Raw genomic sequence first — 16,778 nt, 5'->3', positions numbered from 1 at the left:
CAGGCAGAGTTAATCAGGCCTCATTTGTGATTACAATGAACTCCTTCGTTTCATGGCCTGGCATCCTAAACCTGCTTTCTAATTCCCCAAGGCAGAGGGATTTACACTTTCAATTTTATGTCTAGTTAGTTAATGGTCCATTACTGTCAAAAGGATCAGTAGCTAGAAGTTAAATCCTACAGGATTTATGATAAGGAAGAACCAAAGGCTGCAGAAGAGCACATGCCAGAGGGGGCACAAAGAACATTGAGGAGTTTTCAGGTGCTGTGTTGTGACACTGGTGACAGAACACTGCTGGTGACAGCTCTAGAACAAGGCTCATCCCAACACTTTTCCCTTATGCACTGTACCAAGTTTCTGCCTCAAAAACTCAGGGCATAATGGCAGCTTTAGGACTGGAATGGTTGGCCTTGTCCATGTCCAATTCCTGCCCTCTCCCCATCAAGACACTAAAAGGGCTCCACTCCCTTAGCAAGATAAAGGTCTCTGCAGTACACATGAGCCTGCCAATAGCCAAAAATGTCTGTCTGTTCTGCTGCCATCCCTGAGATCCACAGTGGTGCTCCTGTCAGAGCAGAGGTGTTAAAGCAGCTACACTGAAAGGTCTGTCAGCACTACAGAGCTGGCTGTGCAGGGGTTTATAAACCTGCCCATAAAAAATCACTCCAGGCTGGAGGGTAAACAAGGTCCCCAGGCCTTTGAATCAGAGAATCATTCTTTTCTTTTTATTTTGTAAACAAGGAAACAATTTTTTTTTTTTTTTTTCTGCTGGCTGAGGTTTACTGAGTGGTAAGTGGTGCCAAAGAGAGAGAGTTTGGCTAGACGGGGGACTGGAAAACATTTAAGTGATCAATGGACAGTTCTTTGTTGTGTTTAGCAAGGGGCTGGAAATTGTTTTGTAGGTCAAGGTAGTTTGAGCTGCAGCCAGGCAGGAAGCACTGAGGAAGCACAACACTGAGGTCTACAGCCATCCAGACAGGGTCAGATGTCCACACCTGCAGAAGATGGACATATTAGGCTTGGAAAAACAATCCAGGAGCGCTCCCAGGTCTAAGCCACTCACTCCTTCACCACCACACACAGATGTGTGCCAGCAACATTGCTGGTTCTTAAAAGCCTGGGACAGAGAAGGAAGACTTATAATTTATTGAATGACTCTACCAGTCCAGCTTTCCAGTGATTCTATTCTCTTTCCCTGCCATCATTCTCCATTAGAGTCTCCCTTACCCCTTTGATGCAACCATAAAACTTGGAGGAGCCCATGGCACACTCCAAGCACACTACTGCCAGAATTCAGAAGTTGTTTTCATCATTTCAATCTACTAAGCTGCAGAGAGATCAGCAGATTTTAACTTTTATTTTATTATTATTCCCATCTACTTTCCATACAGCTGGGAGTGCTTCTCCCCACTGAAATCTCCACTAAAGCCCCGCTTCAGTAAGTCAGGCCTAAGAGTATGTACACAAAATAGAGCTGTGCAGCTCACAAAACTCACTTTCACCCCTCCTATCTATCCCGCCAGGGAACACCAGCCTAAGCTCTGAAAAGCAAAAAGCATTAAAACATAAAAAAATAAACCAAAACCCGCCCTACAAACGGCCTGTATTCCATCAAGAAAGCACAGGACTGGTGGATTGTGTAATTTGTTTTCACCTACAAGGAATTCGCCCTGTGCCCGCTGCACCTGCGAGCACCAGCCTAGCGAAGGGCAATGCTGCACTCTCGTGGTTCCCAGCAGGATCAACACCGTGCCTTCGCTTCCCCTCCTCATCACTCCTTTTACTGCTTCCACTCCGAATTCCCTGGATGGAGACGCCCCACGAGTAGAATGTCCCTTCCAACTCAAACCATTCTGGAATTCTGATTCCCTTGTATCTCTCCCAAGCAAAAGCAATCCATGTATTATTGAGAGGAAGAGGCTGGCTCCATCAAATCATTGCTTTGCGTGAGGAGGACACATGGACCATCTTTGTTGGCCCTTCACACTTGATTAATTCATATTTACAACGCTTTGCTTCATCTGAGTGGAGCTTCTTGTGATTTATTTCCAATATATTTTCAGAAATGCAGCCCTGGCCTGCCAGCACAGAGAGGAATTGCACGAAAAGAAGCTGTGGGTTGGTTCCTAGTGTTTGTTTACTCTTCTTGTAGTAAACAGCAGGTTATGTTGTTTGTGGTGCTTAGTAAATCCCTGCTTTCTTAAGTGTGTGTTTTGCAAGAAGAGCCTTCCCCCGTGTGTGTAGCATGATTATAATAGCAATGTTTTCCTCTGGTTTTCATCTAATTCATTCCCTGCCTTTCTTATTATTATTATTTCTTTTTATCCCTGCCTCTGATTGACACCAACAGAATTTTCTGGTTTTCCTTTGGTTACAAAAAACTTGCTTTAAGGGTTTTTTTTAAATTTACTAATGTGTAACCTCAGAAATAAGTAAGTACTATCAGTACGTCCTTCAAGTTAAAAAATATTGCTTTTTGGAGTATCTTACCCAATGTTTTTTAACTGAAATCCACAAACCATGGCATAAAAAATTATATTCCACGGAAAGAGTAAAATGAAAAATCATGTCATAACTGACTGACACAAACACCTTCCACTCTTCCAACAGTAAAGAACTACATAAATACAGTTTATGTTCATGTGTAAATAACCATAGTAAATAAGTCAATCCTTGCGACAAAAAGCTTAGGAACATACTTGTTCCAAAGGGTTTTAAGACAGCATATGAACTTCAATAGGAATTTTGGGGTTTTTTTAAAAATAATCTTATGCATTTTTTTCAGGACTTTAAATGACTCAGAGGCCTCAGGTTTAGCAGTGCTGGAGATTATTGGCACTGAAGGGAGAAGTAGATGCCCCAAGAACTGAGGAGGGGTCTGTGGGGGTCACCAGGGCTAGTGGGGTACCCTGTCATTGAGGGGCTTCAGGGGTCACTGACGGGGAATGTGGGTGCCCCATTGACACCGAGGGACAGAGAGGCAGAGGAAGGTTCCTGCAGTGTCCCTGGGGCGCTGTGAGGAAAATTGGGTGTCCCCAATGTCACTGAGGGACAGGCAGGTGCCCTGAGTTTCACTGAGGGCTTTCGCTGAGGGACACGGAGGGGCAGAGTGGGTGTCCCGAGTGTCGCTGAGGGACAAGCAGGTGCCCCAAGTTTCTCTGAGGGGCAGAATGGGTGTCCTGAGTGTCGCCTGGGTGCCCTGAGGGACATGGAGAGGAAAAATGGGTGTTCCAAGCGTCGCTGAGGGACAGGCAGGTGCCCCGAGCTTCGCAGAGGGCTTTCGCTGAAGGACACGAAGGGGCAGAGTGGGTGTCTCGAGTGCCGCTGAGGGACAGGCAGGTACCCCGAGTTTCGCTGAAAGCTTTTGCTGAGAGACACGGAGAGTGAAAGCGATTGTCCCGAATGCCACTGAGGGAGAAGCAGGAGCCTGGAGTGCCGCTGGAGCGCGGGGACCGTCACTGAGAGCCCATGGCGGCGCCGTGAGGGAGACGGGGCGGGGCTGCGCCGCCGCCGCGCCGCTGTTCCCGCGCCGCAAGGGGGCGCCTCCCGCTGCTCCCCTCAGAGCCCTCAGAGCCTTCGGCGTCGCCGTTCGTGAGGGGTGTGCGGGCCAGCGGCGCTCCGAGCGGCTGGAGAAAGGCCCATCTTTACAAAGGCTGTGGTGGTCTTGTCTCTCAACCTGTTTTTTGTTTTTTTACAGCAGTTTTATTGTTACTGGAGAAAGCCTCTTTATGTCAGTATTCACGAAATCCTTCTCTTTTTTTCTCCCCAGGAGCAGCAGCTGTGACTTTTTTTTCTCTCTTCCCCCATCTTCTTTTCCCTCAATAAAATGCTTTTTCAGCTTCTGGTTTACAATTTTTCATACACCTTCTTCTCTCATGCTTTTGCACTTGTCCTGTATTTCTTTAATGTTTTCCCCTGCAGCTGCAGATTGTGATGTCATGAGGTGTTTATCCATCCTTGGCGTTCCTAAATGCATATTTGTTACCATGCTTTGGTGTCCGTTACCCTGCTACGGCTGACATCTTATGGGCAGATTTCTGTGAATTATCTGAAAAGAATATGAGAGTGAGTTGTAATCAAGTGCTGACTGGCAGGATCTCAAACCCCTTAGGCATAAATGTTACAGCAGATGCTTCTGCTTTGGAACATGCTTGAGCTCCCCTAGCCACAGGGAGACATTTCTTCTATAAAATACAGACAGGAGGTGTTTGCTCTTTGCAAGAAAGATTTCAACATTTAAGGGAGATTTATTAAGCCTTTTCTTGTTTATTCCTGGTGTTCCCAGCTGTGAATTCCTCAGCAATAGGAGAGCAAACTCAGCAAAACTTGGTTTTACTCATGTTTGTTGTGATTCTTGACCAAACATAAAGAATTCTCCATGTGGCAGAGCCTCCACTTGCTGAGTTTTAGGTACTGTAGATAGTAATAAATAATAAAAATGTAAGTAATTGATAATAACAATAGATAATAGATAATAAATAATTAATGATAATGGATAATAAGTGATAGCTGAGAGAGATGAGTACTCACTAGCACAGTTCCTTGCGTGCCTGGGTAAATTCTCACTGCTACAATCCGGATATTTTTGTTCCTCTTTCATTTCTAACTTTTTTCTAACATTAGGATTCTCTTTTGTAAAGCTCAGTGCCTCTTTATGACAGTGCTGTCTATATCCACAATCTCTCCTACACTAACATTTCAAAGCAGAGGGGTTGGCCTGGACTAAAAAAAAAAAAAAAAAAAAAGAATTTCTTAAGGGTGGTTTTTTTCTGTGGCAAAACTGCTCCCCAGGGATGTGAAGTGACCCACTTGCTGTCCCTGAAGGCAACAGTGGAAGGGATGGGGGACTGTGGCTCCAGACACTTGTGGGTTCTCCAGCCTAAGCAGGAGTAGACGACAAAGGGGTGTTGAGCTGCCTGGGAAGCACTTGAAAATCCCCCCTGCTCCAAACAATTTGCCATTACGGACTGGGAAGAATCCCTGAGTGGCCATGTGCACCAGAAGAGGTTGATGTGGCTGGAGGGCTGCTGGTGTTTGGGCTGTGATGCCAGGAAGGGAAAGAGCAGGGCTGGCTGAGTGCCTGGAGGAGCCACAGCCCGGTGTGGGCACGCAGGGCTGCCTCCTCCTCTTCCTCCTCTTGCAGGCATTCGGGTGTGGCTGGGGCAGGAGGGCTCCTCAGAGCAGGGAAAGCCCTTTCTCCCCCGGCCCTGCACATGTGCCATTGTCCCTGCTAACAATGGGGAGAGGCGGGAGCGCTGGAGCTGATGACACAAACCCCAGGGCAGGAGCAGCTGGTGGCTGCTCAAGGGAAGCTCTGTGTGTGTAGCCACAGCTACCGCCCTGCCAGCACTGCCCGGGTCCTGACAGCCTCAGGGTAGGACTGAGCCCTGTGCCGTGCTGGAAAGGGGCAAAACTGCCTTTATTTATGGAATCATGGAATATCCTGAGTTGGGAGGGTCGTTGAGTTCCCACAGCACAGCTCCAACAGCCCCACCCTGTGCATCCCTGAGAGCAGTGTCCAAACACTCCTGGAGCTCTGGCAGCCTTGGGGCCCTGACCATTCCCTGGGGAGCCTGGGCAGTGCCTCTCCATCCTCTTTTCCTAATATCCAACCTAAATCTCCCCTGGCACAGCTCCAGCCATTCCTGCACCTCCTGTCCCTGGTCATCAAAGAGCAGAGATTGGTGCTGCCCCTCAGGAGGAAGTTGTAGACTGTATTTAACTGTGGACTGGATTTAACCTGCCTCTTCCCACTGGCTCAGAGCACTGGGAGACCCTGCAGGCAGCTGCTTCCTGTGGTTCTTCTGCAGTGCTATCCCTAGGAACCTGTGTGGTGAGAGTTAACCACCTTGGCCTAATGGTTCCTTCATAAATAAGGAATGTTAATAAATACTTTCTATTCCTTAAGGCCCAGCAGATAGGAAGAGAATAATCAAGGAAGCTATTTCCACTTTCTGTAACTTGCATTAGTCATCTCTCCTGAGATAGAGGGGAAAGCATGGCTGGGGATGGGAAGCAGAAATGATGCTGTGCTCTTTCTCTGTCCAGCACCTCCTGGAGGCCCCCAGCAGCATCTCCTTTCCAACATGTGTAAGTTTCTGTAAAACAAAGGGGCTTAAGGTTTGTCTGGGAATCAGTTCCCTCCTGGGGCTTCCAGTGCTGCACATCCCGTATCAGTCCCACAGGTACTCCCCATTTTAAAGGGAGTGAGGGTGGTGGTGTCACAGGTGTTCAGCAGGTGGCAGAGGGGAGTTTCACCACCTGAAGTGGCACCTTTTCCCAATTCTAGCTTGTCCATGTTCACTCCCCTCCAAAGAGCCGGTGGGATGTGGCACCTTGCAGAGAGCTTGAAATACAGGCCCTGTGGCTACTGACCCTGCAGGTAAGGTCTGCAAACTGAGCCAGTATTTACCTGCCAGACCTGCCTGGCTCAACTGGCAGAGATGCCTCTCCCGCCCGCAGGGATGAGTCTTGCTCACAGCTCAGCAGAGATCCGCTTTGCAGGGCACAGTGCAGAAAGCAGCTCTCCCAAAAAACCCAGCCCCTGCTGAGAACTAACAGGATGTGATGGGAGGCGGTGAGGAGGAGGCTGGAGCAGGCAGCCAAGCACCCTTCCCACTCAGTCTGGAGAGCAGATGGAGCAAACTAAGAGCTCTCTACCTCAGTCAACCTCCTCTTCCAGGCTGAGCTGGCTCCTCGTGTCCTGGCTGGCTCCCACAAGGATTCCTAAGACTTGCAAAGAGATTTTAGTGGCCTTGGGCGGGAGGCAGACAGAGATAGTCAGCTCCTCCTCCAGATGGATATCAGGCTCCAGGGACAATGGCTCTGCTCTGCTTTGGCAGGACAGCTCCACTGCTGGGTCTTGTCTGGTGGATCCCAGTAGGCTGGGAAGGCAGCAGTGCAGGTGAAACAGGATTTACTGGGGAGGATCCTACACTGTAGTGAATGCTTAGTGCTGGCAGCCTCCCAGAGAAGCCCCTTGACAACATTCCCACTTTGGGGCACTCATGTGATGACTGGTTGTGAGCACAGAGCCAGGAGCTACGAGGCAGCTCCAGGATAGAGTGTGCAGCAAACGGGGAAGCGAGGGATGTTCCTGCTGGCAAGTGTGTCAGTGCAGGGCTGGAGCTGATTGCTCACAGGCACTGCTTAGCCCTCATCACTGTTAGAGATCTTCATTCTCTGGGGTTCTCTTTATGCAGGACACAGGCACAAAGCAGGTACAGGCCACCAAGGCTGGGGTTCTGTGCCAGCCATCTCCTTTGCCAGGCTGATGCGACCCCAGGCAGTGTTGCAGCAGGAGTCCTGCCTGCCCCTGTTTTCCCTGGCTCTGTGCTACCTGCAGGAAGCAGGGGAGCACAGTCTCCTCCACCCCTGCTCTGTGCAGCACTGCCACAAAGCCCAGGGGCTTAATATCTGGGCCGTGCTACATTTAGCATCTGTGGGGCCTCACTGGGCTCCCAAGGGCCATTCTGTCCCTCCAATCAAGGGCACAGCTCTTCTGCAGCCTCCCTTCCTTGTCACCTCAAAGATGGGGTGGGAAGGGCCTGGGTTTGGCTTAATGCAGTGAGGAGCAAACCCTTTGCAGCCCTCCTGTCTCTGGGGCAGGGGCTGAGCCATGAGGCAGTCACTCCTTGGGCTGTGATCTCTGCAGCTCTACCACTGATGTTGCAACTCCTCAGCTCTAATGGCCTTGGGGAGGGTGTCAGGGGTCTTTCCACAGCACGGCTGCCCCCAGGTCCTGTTGTCCGTGTCCTTACATCACCTCTCCCCAGCAACTGGCAGCGTGGGAGCAAATGGTTGCTGTGTGGGCATTGTTTTGAGCAGGACCCAGGGTGTGCTGCTGTGCTGTGATTCATGAGCAGGAGGAAAAGGGAGAGACTCTCCAATTCCTGTGTTTGGGATAGGCTGAGGGCAGGGCAGAAATGTTCCTCTTGGGAAGGATGTGCATCCACCTTTCTCCTAGAAGGGTGTCTCCTGCAGCAGGATGTCCTTGGGCAAGGCCAGGTTTTAATTGCTGCAGCATCACCAGACACCCGAGTCATGATGCCCCTCAGAGCCTCTGCTCCTAGCCTGCCTCCTGCAGCTACTGAGCTATTGGGAGCAGGAACACCCACATGCCCTGGCTTTCTCTCCAGAGAGGATCCAGGGGCAGTTTGGCTGCTCTGAGCTCCCAGGGAAGCTGTCTGTGCCCTGCTTCTGCCTGCTGGTCTGTCTGTCCTGCCGCATCCACTCGTTCCTGCTGGTGTCTGCACTGCTGTGCTGCACTGTGCCTGTTTGGCTGCCTCCTTGTCCCTCTTGCTGTCTGTCTCCCTGACTGACACCCACCACTGCAAACACTGCCTGCCCTCCTCTCCATTAGGTTTTCTCCTCCCCACTCCTTTCCTCTGGCTGCTATCCGGAGGCCTCTGCATTAGGTGTGACTTGGGTGCTTTTCTCTGGTTTAGGGATAGCAGCCAGGCTGCAATCTGCAGCAAAAGGGAAAACCTCTGCAAGGAGCCTCCTGCAAACACGTAGGCAGGACAGTGGCTGCCAGCACTGCCCAGATACTGCACACTCACGCCTGCCTCTACAGCCAGAGACTGAAAGGAAGCCCAAATCTCTCGCAGTGGGACTTGGGCCACTGCATGCCTCTAGAAGCCAGTAATTGGAGCTTGAATTCCCTGGTTCACTGTGCAATAGCTGCAGTTGAGGGTGGGGATGCGGAGGAGATGCAGCTTATGGAGATGTGAGGCTAAATGTGAAAAGGACCCACGTGTGAGTGAGAGTGTGTGTGTGTGTGTGTGTGTGTGGTTAAATGTGCTGCCCCACATCACAGCTGTGTTTGGATGTAGACCTTGTGCTTGCAATATTTTCCCCCCTGACAACAACATTGCAGCATGCCTCATGTCTGTCTCTTTGCCTTTGCATCCGTCTGCTTCCAGTCTCGGTATCTTTCCCTGTTGTTTTGCCATGCCTCTCCTCCCATCCATAGCCAGCCCTGCCAGACTGAGCCAGCAGTGTGGTGTGTCATGCTGCCACAGTGCCTTCAACACCCCACTGCCACAAGGGTCAGCTCTTTGCCCTCCTCATGGCAGCACACTGGGACCCTGCTGAACACTCCCAGGGCACCACAGGCCCCCTGGCCAGCTTGGGGGGCTGTCCCTGTTTGGGCCAGCACACCTGCAGCCCATGTAGTAAGCAAGCAGCCACAGCCAAGCTTCTGTGGAATTAGCAAAACCCCCTGCACAGCCAGCTTGCAAAACCTCAGCACTCGAGTGTCACCTGGGATCAGGTTCTGCTGGAGGAGAACATGACTTTTATATCAACTTTCCCAGTGTCAGCCCTTTTAGCAGGGCCCAGCCAGGGCTGTGGGAGGAGGTGAGGGCAGGGCAGGCTATCCTGTGTGTTTCTGTGCCTTCCTGGGATACCTCTGGACCCAAACTCCCAGGGAGAACAGCTCCCTGCTGCTGCCTTCCTCTGCTGTCATGACCTTGACAAAGACCAGGGAAGAGGTCTTGTCCCAGGCTGCTTTCTGGATCCAAAGCCATTTTGCCTGGGCAAATGCAGCTCTGCTTATCCCCTTTCCAAACATGCTGATGGGAGCCTGTGGGGAGGAAAACCTTGCTGTGTCCTCATTGTCACCAGACCTGGGCTGAAAACTGAAGGTCTGTGTCCAATGCCATCACAGACAGAGCCTGTAGATGTGACACTTGGGGCCATGGCTTAGCTGTAGATTTGGCAGCATTGGGTTAGCAGTTGGACTTGATGGTGTTAAAGATCCTTCCCAAATTAAATGATTGTGTGATTCTTTGATTCAGCATTGTGAATCATTGATTCACAATTATTTCCCACATGGAGGAGACCTGTGGTGACCTGGTGCAGAGTGGCCTCTTGGAGCACCTGAGCTGAACTCATTTGGTGGCAGAGGATGATACCTCTGCCCCCTCCTCAGCAAAGCCCACACCAAGCTCCTTTCCCCCTTCCCAACCATCCTCCTTTCCCAGCAAAACACCTCCCACGCTGCCGGGGAAGATGAGGGTTGGCATCTCTTCCGCAAAATGATGTTCCCATGGCGATAGGGATGTGTCGCCCTTCCTGGGGAACATAAGGGGGGCGAACGGCACCTTCCGCATCAGTGCGCGCCCCTTGTCCGGGGCGGGGGCGTCCGAGTCCCGCAGAGGCAGGGCCCCCCCGCACCGCCCCCCACCGCAGGGCCGGGGGCCGAGCCTCAGTGACGCCTCCCGGTCCCCATTCGCTGGGTCCGCCCGCCCAGCCCTGCCCAGACTGCGGGAGCGCCGCGCCCACAGCCCGCCGGGCAGCCCCGGACAGCGCCGGCAGCCCCGCAGGCAGCGGGCAGCACCGGACAGCGCCCGCAGGTAAGCACCGGCCGCCCCGCAGCGCCCCGCACGCTGCCGGGCCGGGAGCAGCCGCTGGGCTCGGGGCACAACGCGGGGCTGCGGGCGGGGGAGGGTCCGCAGTGGCCGGGCGCCGCGGTGGCACCGGGGGCATCTCGCCCCTCGCCCGGGGGATGCTCGGCCGGACGGAGCGCGCTGGAGGAGGGGATGGGCTCAGCTTCTCGCCCCGCTGCCGGTGCCCCCCACCCTCGGCTCGGGACTGCGGCATTCCCGGTGGGCGCGCCCGTGCGCACGCCCGCACCGCAGCCGCGCTCCCGCTCTGCGCTGCTGCAGGGGGGGAGCTCGCCCACCCCGAGCCCTCCTGCCCCTCTCGAGGGTCGCCCGATCGCTCTTCCCTGCGCCCCGCGTCCCCGTGCACCCCTTTTGCTGGCAGCCACCCCCCGGCACAGCCAGGATCCTGCGGCTCTGCGGTCCGTCAGCCCACCAGCCTGGCTCTGCACGCCCCCGTCCCCATCCCTGCAGCTCGTTTGTCACTCTGAGCCTGTCACGCTGTTGGGCACAGGGGGTAGGTACCACCATGGTGTGACCCCGAGCAGGTCGGGACCACGCCAGGAACTTTGCCCTCTAAGAGCTGGAGCCCCGCAAATGCCACCATCCCCCTGAGTCCTGTCCCTACGCCAAACCCCTGGGATCATGCAGGAGTGAGAGTTACCTGGCTTGCTCTGCTCCCAGCACTGCTGGCAGGAGAAGAGGGGTCCAAGGGCTATCAACCCAGAGCCTAGAAAATCTGAGTGTTTGGGCACATAGGTGGGAGGAAAACCCCCTCTCTGGGAGCTTGGATTTTCTGGAGGAAAGCCAGGCTATGACCTAGATAGTGTCCCAGGACATTCAAAAGGGAGCAGATTAATGCTGGGAAATGGCAAAGCAAGGGATGGAGGGACAGTTTCTAGGAATCCAGAGGTTCAAGCATTTACCCCACTGGCAACCTCTTGGGTGTCAAGATCAAAGAGAAGAGAATTTTTCCTCCTGGCCAGGGTTTAGGGTTCTGGATAAAGAGACTTTTCAGAGCTTCAGGGTGAGCAAATGGGTTTGGTATTTCCTCTCGGAACGTTATATGAAAAACCCAAAAATTGTGAAATAGAAAAATGTAGCTGGCTGTGGTACAGGCAATTCCTAGCTCTTCCCTGGATGCTTTGCTAGGCTCAGAGGGAGCAAACTGAGGGGCTGTTGTCCCCTCTGCCAGCCTGGAGTTACGAAGGGCTGGCTTATCAGCTCCCCCTCTTGGACCTGGCCCCACATGGCCAGCCTGGAGAGCTGACTGCAGGATGCTTGGTGTGTCCTTCAGCCCGGCTGCCTCGCTGCTCCCCCACACTGTCCCTCCATTCCGCATGTCTGCGGCTGGATTCCCCACGCGGCTGCTTGGCCAGGCTGCAAATCTTTAATTGATTCCTTGTGGCTGCATTGGGCTGACTGGAATCAGCAGCCCTGGTGTCTGGATGGCACATCACGGGCCCCTTACCCACACACACAGCCTGGAGAGAGACAGGCATTGGGCAGGGACTCAGTGGATGCTGCCACCCAAACCCCTTCCACACCATGGCCAGGCAGGCTGAGCTCAGCTCCTGGAGGCTTTGTGCCATCTTTCGGTGGTCTTGGCTCACTGTCCAGCTGCTGTGTCCCTCTTCCTCACTGCTCTTGGCCCCTTTCCCTCACTGCATCGCAATGACTCATCCTTGCTGAGCTCACCCGCTGGAGCTGCTCAAGAACTGGCAGGGCGGGCACCCACTGCCCCCAAAGAGGGTCCCTCAGCTGGCAGCCCCCTCACCATGAGCCACAGACCTCTGGTCAAAGTGTGCGGGCACTGGGGTGCAGCCTGGTTTCACCTATCCAAACCTTGGCTGGCCATGGGGCAAAAGGGGGAGGAGACTGGACATGCAGGCCTTGCTGCAGGTCTGGCCACGCTCATTTAATGTCTGCTGGGGGGGATCTGGACAGGGAAAACAAAGTGTGGATGGGGCATTGCCTGGGCATGTGCAAAGATGATGCTGGGCAGACACACAGTGCCTGATTCCCCAGCTGGGTGCAGTGCCAGCCAGGCTCTGTGCAGTGAACCAGACACTGGCGAGGAGGAGCAGGCGCTAGAGCATCGGCTATGCAAGAAGGGCAGCCTGCACCACCGAGTGCCCACACCCATGGGGCAGTGGCCTGGCTAATTGCCTCTCTCTCCCCCTGCCCAGGTTCCCCTCTCAGAGACAGCCCCCCCTGGGCACCTCAGCAGCAAGATGAACCCCACCGTGGGCATTGCTGTCATCCTGACAGGTACATCCCTCCCTGCTCCCTGCTCAGCCCACACCAGCCTGGAGGCTGTATGGGCACCCCCAGATCTCGCTGTTCCCTGTCCAACCCCCTCCTGCCTCTCCCCAGTCCTCCAGGCCGCCAACTGCCAGATGATCAAAGACCTGAGTGCCTGCCTGCTGGGCCAGAACCTGCGCGTGGACTGTCGCTATGAGAACAAAACCGACAACCCCCTGACCTACGAGTTCAGCATCACCAAGGACAACAGGAAGCACGTCATCCACAGCACCATCAGCGTCTCCGAGAACATCTACCGGAGCCGAGCCAACGTCACCATGCACAAGAACCTGGTGTGCCTCCACCTGCAGAGCTTCACCACCAGCGATGAGGGCATCTACATGTGCGAGCTGAAGGCCACCAACGACTACACCGGCAACCAGATAAAGAACATCACTGTTATCAAAGGTGAGACAGGCAGTAGCACCTGGCCTCAGTCCTTCCCACCTACTCCGACCAGCAGAGAACACCACAACTCCCTGTCCCCAGATCCTCCCTGAGTCCATAAATTATGTCCTAACCCTTACATGCCCTTCAGGTGGGTTTCATCCCACAGATGGACTCACTCTACCCCATCTCACAGTGCTTTTCCTGCCTCTCTTGGGTCCCACCTCGGGCACATTGCCTAGATATCCTCTCATAGAGAGGACAGTGGGGATCCTCCACACCTGCATCCCACAGGAGCACTCCTCCAGATGCAGAGACCTTTGTCTCACCTGGTGCCCATCCACTTGTCACCTCAGTCAGGCACAGGCAGGGTTATGCTTCTCAGGGTCTCAAAAAATCTTTGCTGCTACATGTTAGGAGGGAAACAGGCCAGGATGGGGCGTGCTGCATTGCAAGAAGCTGTGTTCCAGTACCATTAGAACTCCCGAGGGATTTCATTGCCTCTCTTCTCTCCCTCCCCATTCCTTCTCCTCACAGACAAACTGGAGAAATGCGCCGGCTTCAGCCTCTTGATCCAGAACACCTCGTGGCTCCTGCTGCTGCTCCTTTCCCTGCCTCTCCTGCAAGCCGTGGACTTCGTGTCCCTCTGAAAGGCGAAACACACACACACTCACAGCGCTCGCACACACACGCACGCACACACTGAGCACCCCAGCCACCCCGCCTTCCTCGCAGCCCCTGGAAAGAGAAGCTGAAGCGTCTGGAAGCCGTGAAACCTCTCTGTGTTATCTCTATTTAGCCGTATATTAACGCTAACCACCATCCTGTGCCGAGGCCCACCATCCCATGCACACACGCCCCGCTCCGAAGCATGGTGGCTCTGCTAGGCAGCGTTGCTTCTCCCATCGCGCCTCCCCGCTCCGTAGGCTGGCTGGTTTGCTTGTGCTGGGAGCACTGGAGGCCTCAGCCTCGCTTGTCCCATCCCTTTAACTCTTGGGGTTTGCCTGTTCTCAAGTGGGGAAAGACAGCTGGATTGGCAGGTAAGAGAGAGGGGTGATGCGAAAGCATGCAGAGGGTGCCCATGGTGGGTGCTGTGCTTGTGGTGGGTGGTGTGCTGTGGCTCCTGGAGGTGACAGGGCTCTTGGTGTCCCCACCTACCCTGCCTGCCACCCGGGTGACTTATTCCTCACCCTGCTCCTCTCACCTGAGCTGCCACGGCTGGGAGAGGGCACAAAATTACTCCTGTCTCAGTGAGCAGGGGAGCCATGGGATGCTGCTGGGCCTGGCAGGCTGGGGGAGGAGAGAGAGGAGCAGGTCTAGGAGACACCATGAAGCTCCCCTGCCTCCTTAGGGCTCCTCTGGGGCCCTGGGAACGGGCTCAGTGCAAATGTGCTTCGGCAACAAGTTTTTCCTAATCTGTTTCTTACAGCTGAGCTGGAAGTGAGGCCTCCTCCAGACACCATCTGGTTCCTTTGGGCTGCCCGAGCCAGACATCACTCGCTCTCCCCGGGGACCAGCCCTTAGCTGTGACGAGAGAATTGCTGCCAGCACCAGTGGAGGCAAGCAGAGCCTCTCTGAGCTAGCCACAGCCCCACTGCCTGCCCCAGGGCTCTCAGAGCTGCACCCCAGCTGGCTGGTGGGGAGGGGGTTCTCCTCTGGGAGTGTGACCCCAGGGTCTCCATAGGGACTTCCCGGCACTGGCACCTTGTCTTCCCTAAGGGAACATCTGGGGACCCCAGTCCTTCCTCATAGAGAGGCAGAGCAGTCTTCCTCAAATCCCACCATGCTCCTGGGAGGAGCCTGTGTGCCCCCTCCCTTCTCCCTCCTACCTTTCAGCATTTCCCTGTCTCCCTTTAAGAGCAGCAAAGGATGGAAGGGCAGCCCACAACCTCGGTAAGGCCAGGATGGTGCCAGGGGTTGGCGAGAGCAAGGACAGGGATGGCCAGCACAGTTCAGATCTGCTACCTGGATGCCCACGGGACCCCGAGGAGCCTCACTCAGGGGAGGACACAGGGAAAGGAAGAGGCAGGCAGGAGCATCCAGGTGCATGGGGTGAACCCCAGCTGTGAGACCCGTGCAGCCCGGGCTGTGCCACCACGGCTGAGAGCAATACACAGCAGCTGCTCCCCACTCCTTGCTCCTCTCCAGAGCTGCTTCCTACCCCCGTGCCCATCCCCTGCCCATCCCTGCCTGCTTGCTTGCTGTCTAGTGCTGCTGAGGCCGTGCCCAGCTGAGGCCTGGCTGTGCCCAGCTCCCTGGGCGTGCTGGCGAGCGCCGGGGCAAGCGCAGAGCCCAGCGGCAGAGCGCGGACGCGGCTCGAGTCTCATTTTTTTGTGAACATTTGTAGTTGTTTCCACAGCTTGTCGTCAAAGAAATTCTGTTAAGGGAAAAGGGAAAAAAAAATGGGAAAAAAAAAAAAGAACCCTATGAAAAGCAACAACAACAACAAAAAAAACCACCTTACCATCCAGGAGTGTTCCTCTGTCTGCACAATAAAACCCTACCTAGGTTGTGTGTTGGAGCCACAGGCGCCCGTGTGTGCGGTGGTGGGGACAAGGGCTGTGTGGGGCAGGGCACCAGGACCCTGCCGAGGGGTACAGCTCCCCAGGCAACCCTCCTGTGCCTCCAGCACCCCAATGTCTGTGGGAGAGAAGCAGGCAGAGGGGCAACTTTCCTGGGCAGAGCAACCCCCTCCTGCCCAACTGGACCCAGACCCTTTGTCCCTATCCCTGTCTCTAAACCCCCACCTCCATCTCAGAGGCCACCTACTGCCCACAGTATGCTGGCCCATCCGTCCTCTGGGGAGGGAATTGCCAGGGATGGAAGTGGCCATGGGAGCGGGGCTGGGTGTGCACGTGTCCCAAAGCTCCTGTGCCCGTCACACCAGGGTCCTGCTGGAGCCCCCGTGCCCACACGCTGCCTGGGGGGCTGCCAAGGGCTCCCGTGTCCTCTGGAGCAGCCATACACTGCCCTGCCCAGAGTCAACCCTGGCACCAGGAGCCACCAGCAGGAGACTGCCACCACCCCTTAACACCATTGGTGACCCTGCGCCACCTCCCAGAGCGACGCCCCGACGCGTTCCCTCCCTGTTTAAGGGCTGGAGCCAGGCGGGAGGGAGGGAGGAAGATGCCACCCTAATTACATCCCTCCCCATTATCCCCAGCAGGTGCTCGCTGAGTCACGGCCACGCAGGTGCCGTAGGCTGGGCGGGTCAGGCGTCCCGGAGCGGCGCCCCGGTGTCCCCATGGATCCATGAGGGGTGGCCATGCCACGCCAGCTGCCCCATGCCCACCTTTGCTGAAGGTTTAGGGGGCTCTTCTCCCTACAGCTCACCCCACAGCGGGCAAACCCAGTCCAGCTCCTCCCCTCACCCTGATTCTCTACTCCAAACCTTGCTGGCAGCCACGACCACCCCTTTTTTGTGCCTCCCTCCCCCCACACCAAGTCGTGTGCCCCCCCTCTCCCTCCCTTAACCCTCCCTCTATCCTTTCCCTCCTGGACCTCGACCTCCCTCCACAAATCTCTCCCTTCCTCACGCTTACCCTCCGTCCTCCTCCTCCATTGGCACAGCCCCCGCTGCCCCGCAGCCTCCCCTCGCGGCACCCCCTTGCCGTGGGCCACCAGCCCCCCCGGGTTCGCGTCCCCTTTAAGCCTCCCCAAGCTGGAATGCGAGAGGAGCATTTCAGCGCCCTGTGAGGTCAG

General features: G+C 55.0%; 1 protein-coding gene and 1 long non-coding RNA gene across 4 annotated transcripts; one reads left to right on the top strand and one right to left on the bottom strand.

Annotated features, from left to right (window-relative positions):
- Nucleotides 1-2,026: 2,026 nt before the first annotated feature.
- LOC121350338 lies at nt 2,027-16,757 on the bottom strand. 2 transcript variants are annotated; one of them, XR_005954653.1, is made up of 4 exons: nt 16,619-16,757; nt 15,541-15,716; nt 13,406-15,453; nt 2,027-4,048 (listed from the first exon to the last, which is right to left on the bottom strand). It is a non-coding gene; the product is annotated as an uncharacterized LOC121350338 (long non-coding RNA). The 2 variants fall into 2 exon arrangements; XR_005954652.1 differs by lacking the exon at nt 15,541-15,716.
- Nucleotides 10,146-15,597, top strand: THY1 (Thy-1 cell surface antigen). 2 transcript variants are annotated; one of them, XR_005954651.1, is made up of 5 exons: nt 10,146-10,358; nt 12,575-12,656; nt 12,762-13,097; nt 13,614-14,116; nt 14,506-15,597. XR_005954651.1 is itself a non-coding variant. In XM_041461607.1 (4 exons), the coding sequence occupies exons 2-4, from the start codon at nt 12,620-12,622 to the stop codon at nt 13,724-13,726; spliced, it is 486 nt and encodes a 161-aa protein (XP_041317541.1). In that variant the 5' UTR covers nt 10,146-10,358; nt 12,575-12,619; the 3' UTR covers nt 13,727-15,597. The 2 variants fall into 2 exon arrangements, 1 of the variants encoding a protein (XP_041317541.1); XM_041461607.1 differs by having other exon boundaries at nt 13,614-15,597.
- Nucleotides 16,758-16,778: the final 21 nt, after the last annotated feature.

Source organism: Pyrgilauda ruficollis, unplaced genomic scaffold (assembly GCF_017590135.1).
Source record: "Pyrgilauda ruficollis isolate IOZ18807 unplaced genomic scaffold, ASM1759013v1 scaffold15, whole genome shotgun sequence".
NCBI classification, from domain to species: domain Eukaryota; kingdom Metazoa; phylum Chordata; class Aves; order Passeriformes; family Passeridae; genus Pyrgilauda; species Pyrgilauda ruficollis.
The sequence above is the reverse complement of the archived record's forward strand: the minus strand, read 5'-3'. Positions and strand labels throughout refer to the sequence as shown.

What these genes read in the sequence shown, in the direction of transcription:
- THY1 (XM_041461607.1), top strand. Translation starts at nt 12,620, where the DNA reads ATGAACCCCACCGTGGGCATTGCTGTCATCCTGACAG. An exon ending in CATTGCTGTCATCCTGACAG is followed by an intron (nt 12,657 to 12,761) that starts GTACATCCCTCC and finishes GCCTCTCCCCAG; the next exon opens with TCCTCCAGGCCGCCAACTGC. An exon ending in GAACATCACTGTTATCAAAG is followed by an intron (nt 13,098 to 13,613) that starts GTGAGACAGGCA and finishes TTCTCCTCACAG; the next exon opens with ACAAACTGGAGAAATGCGCC.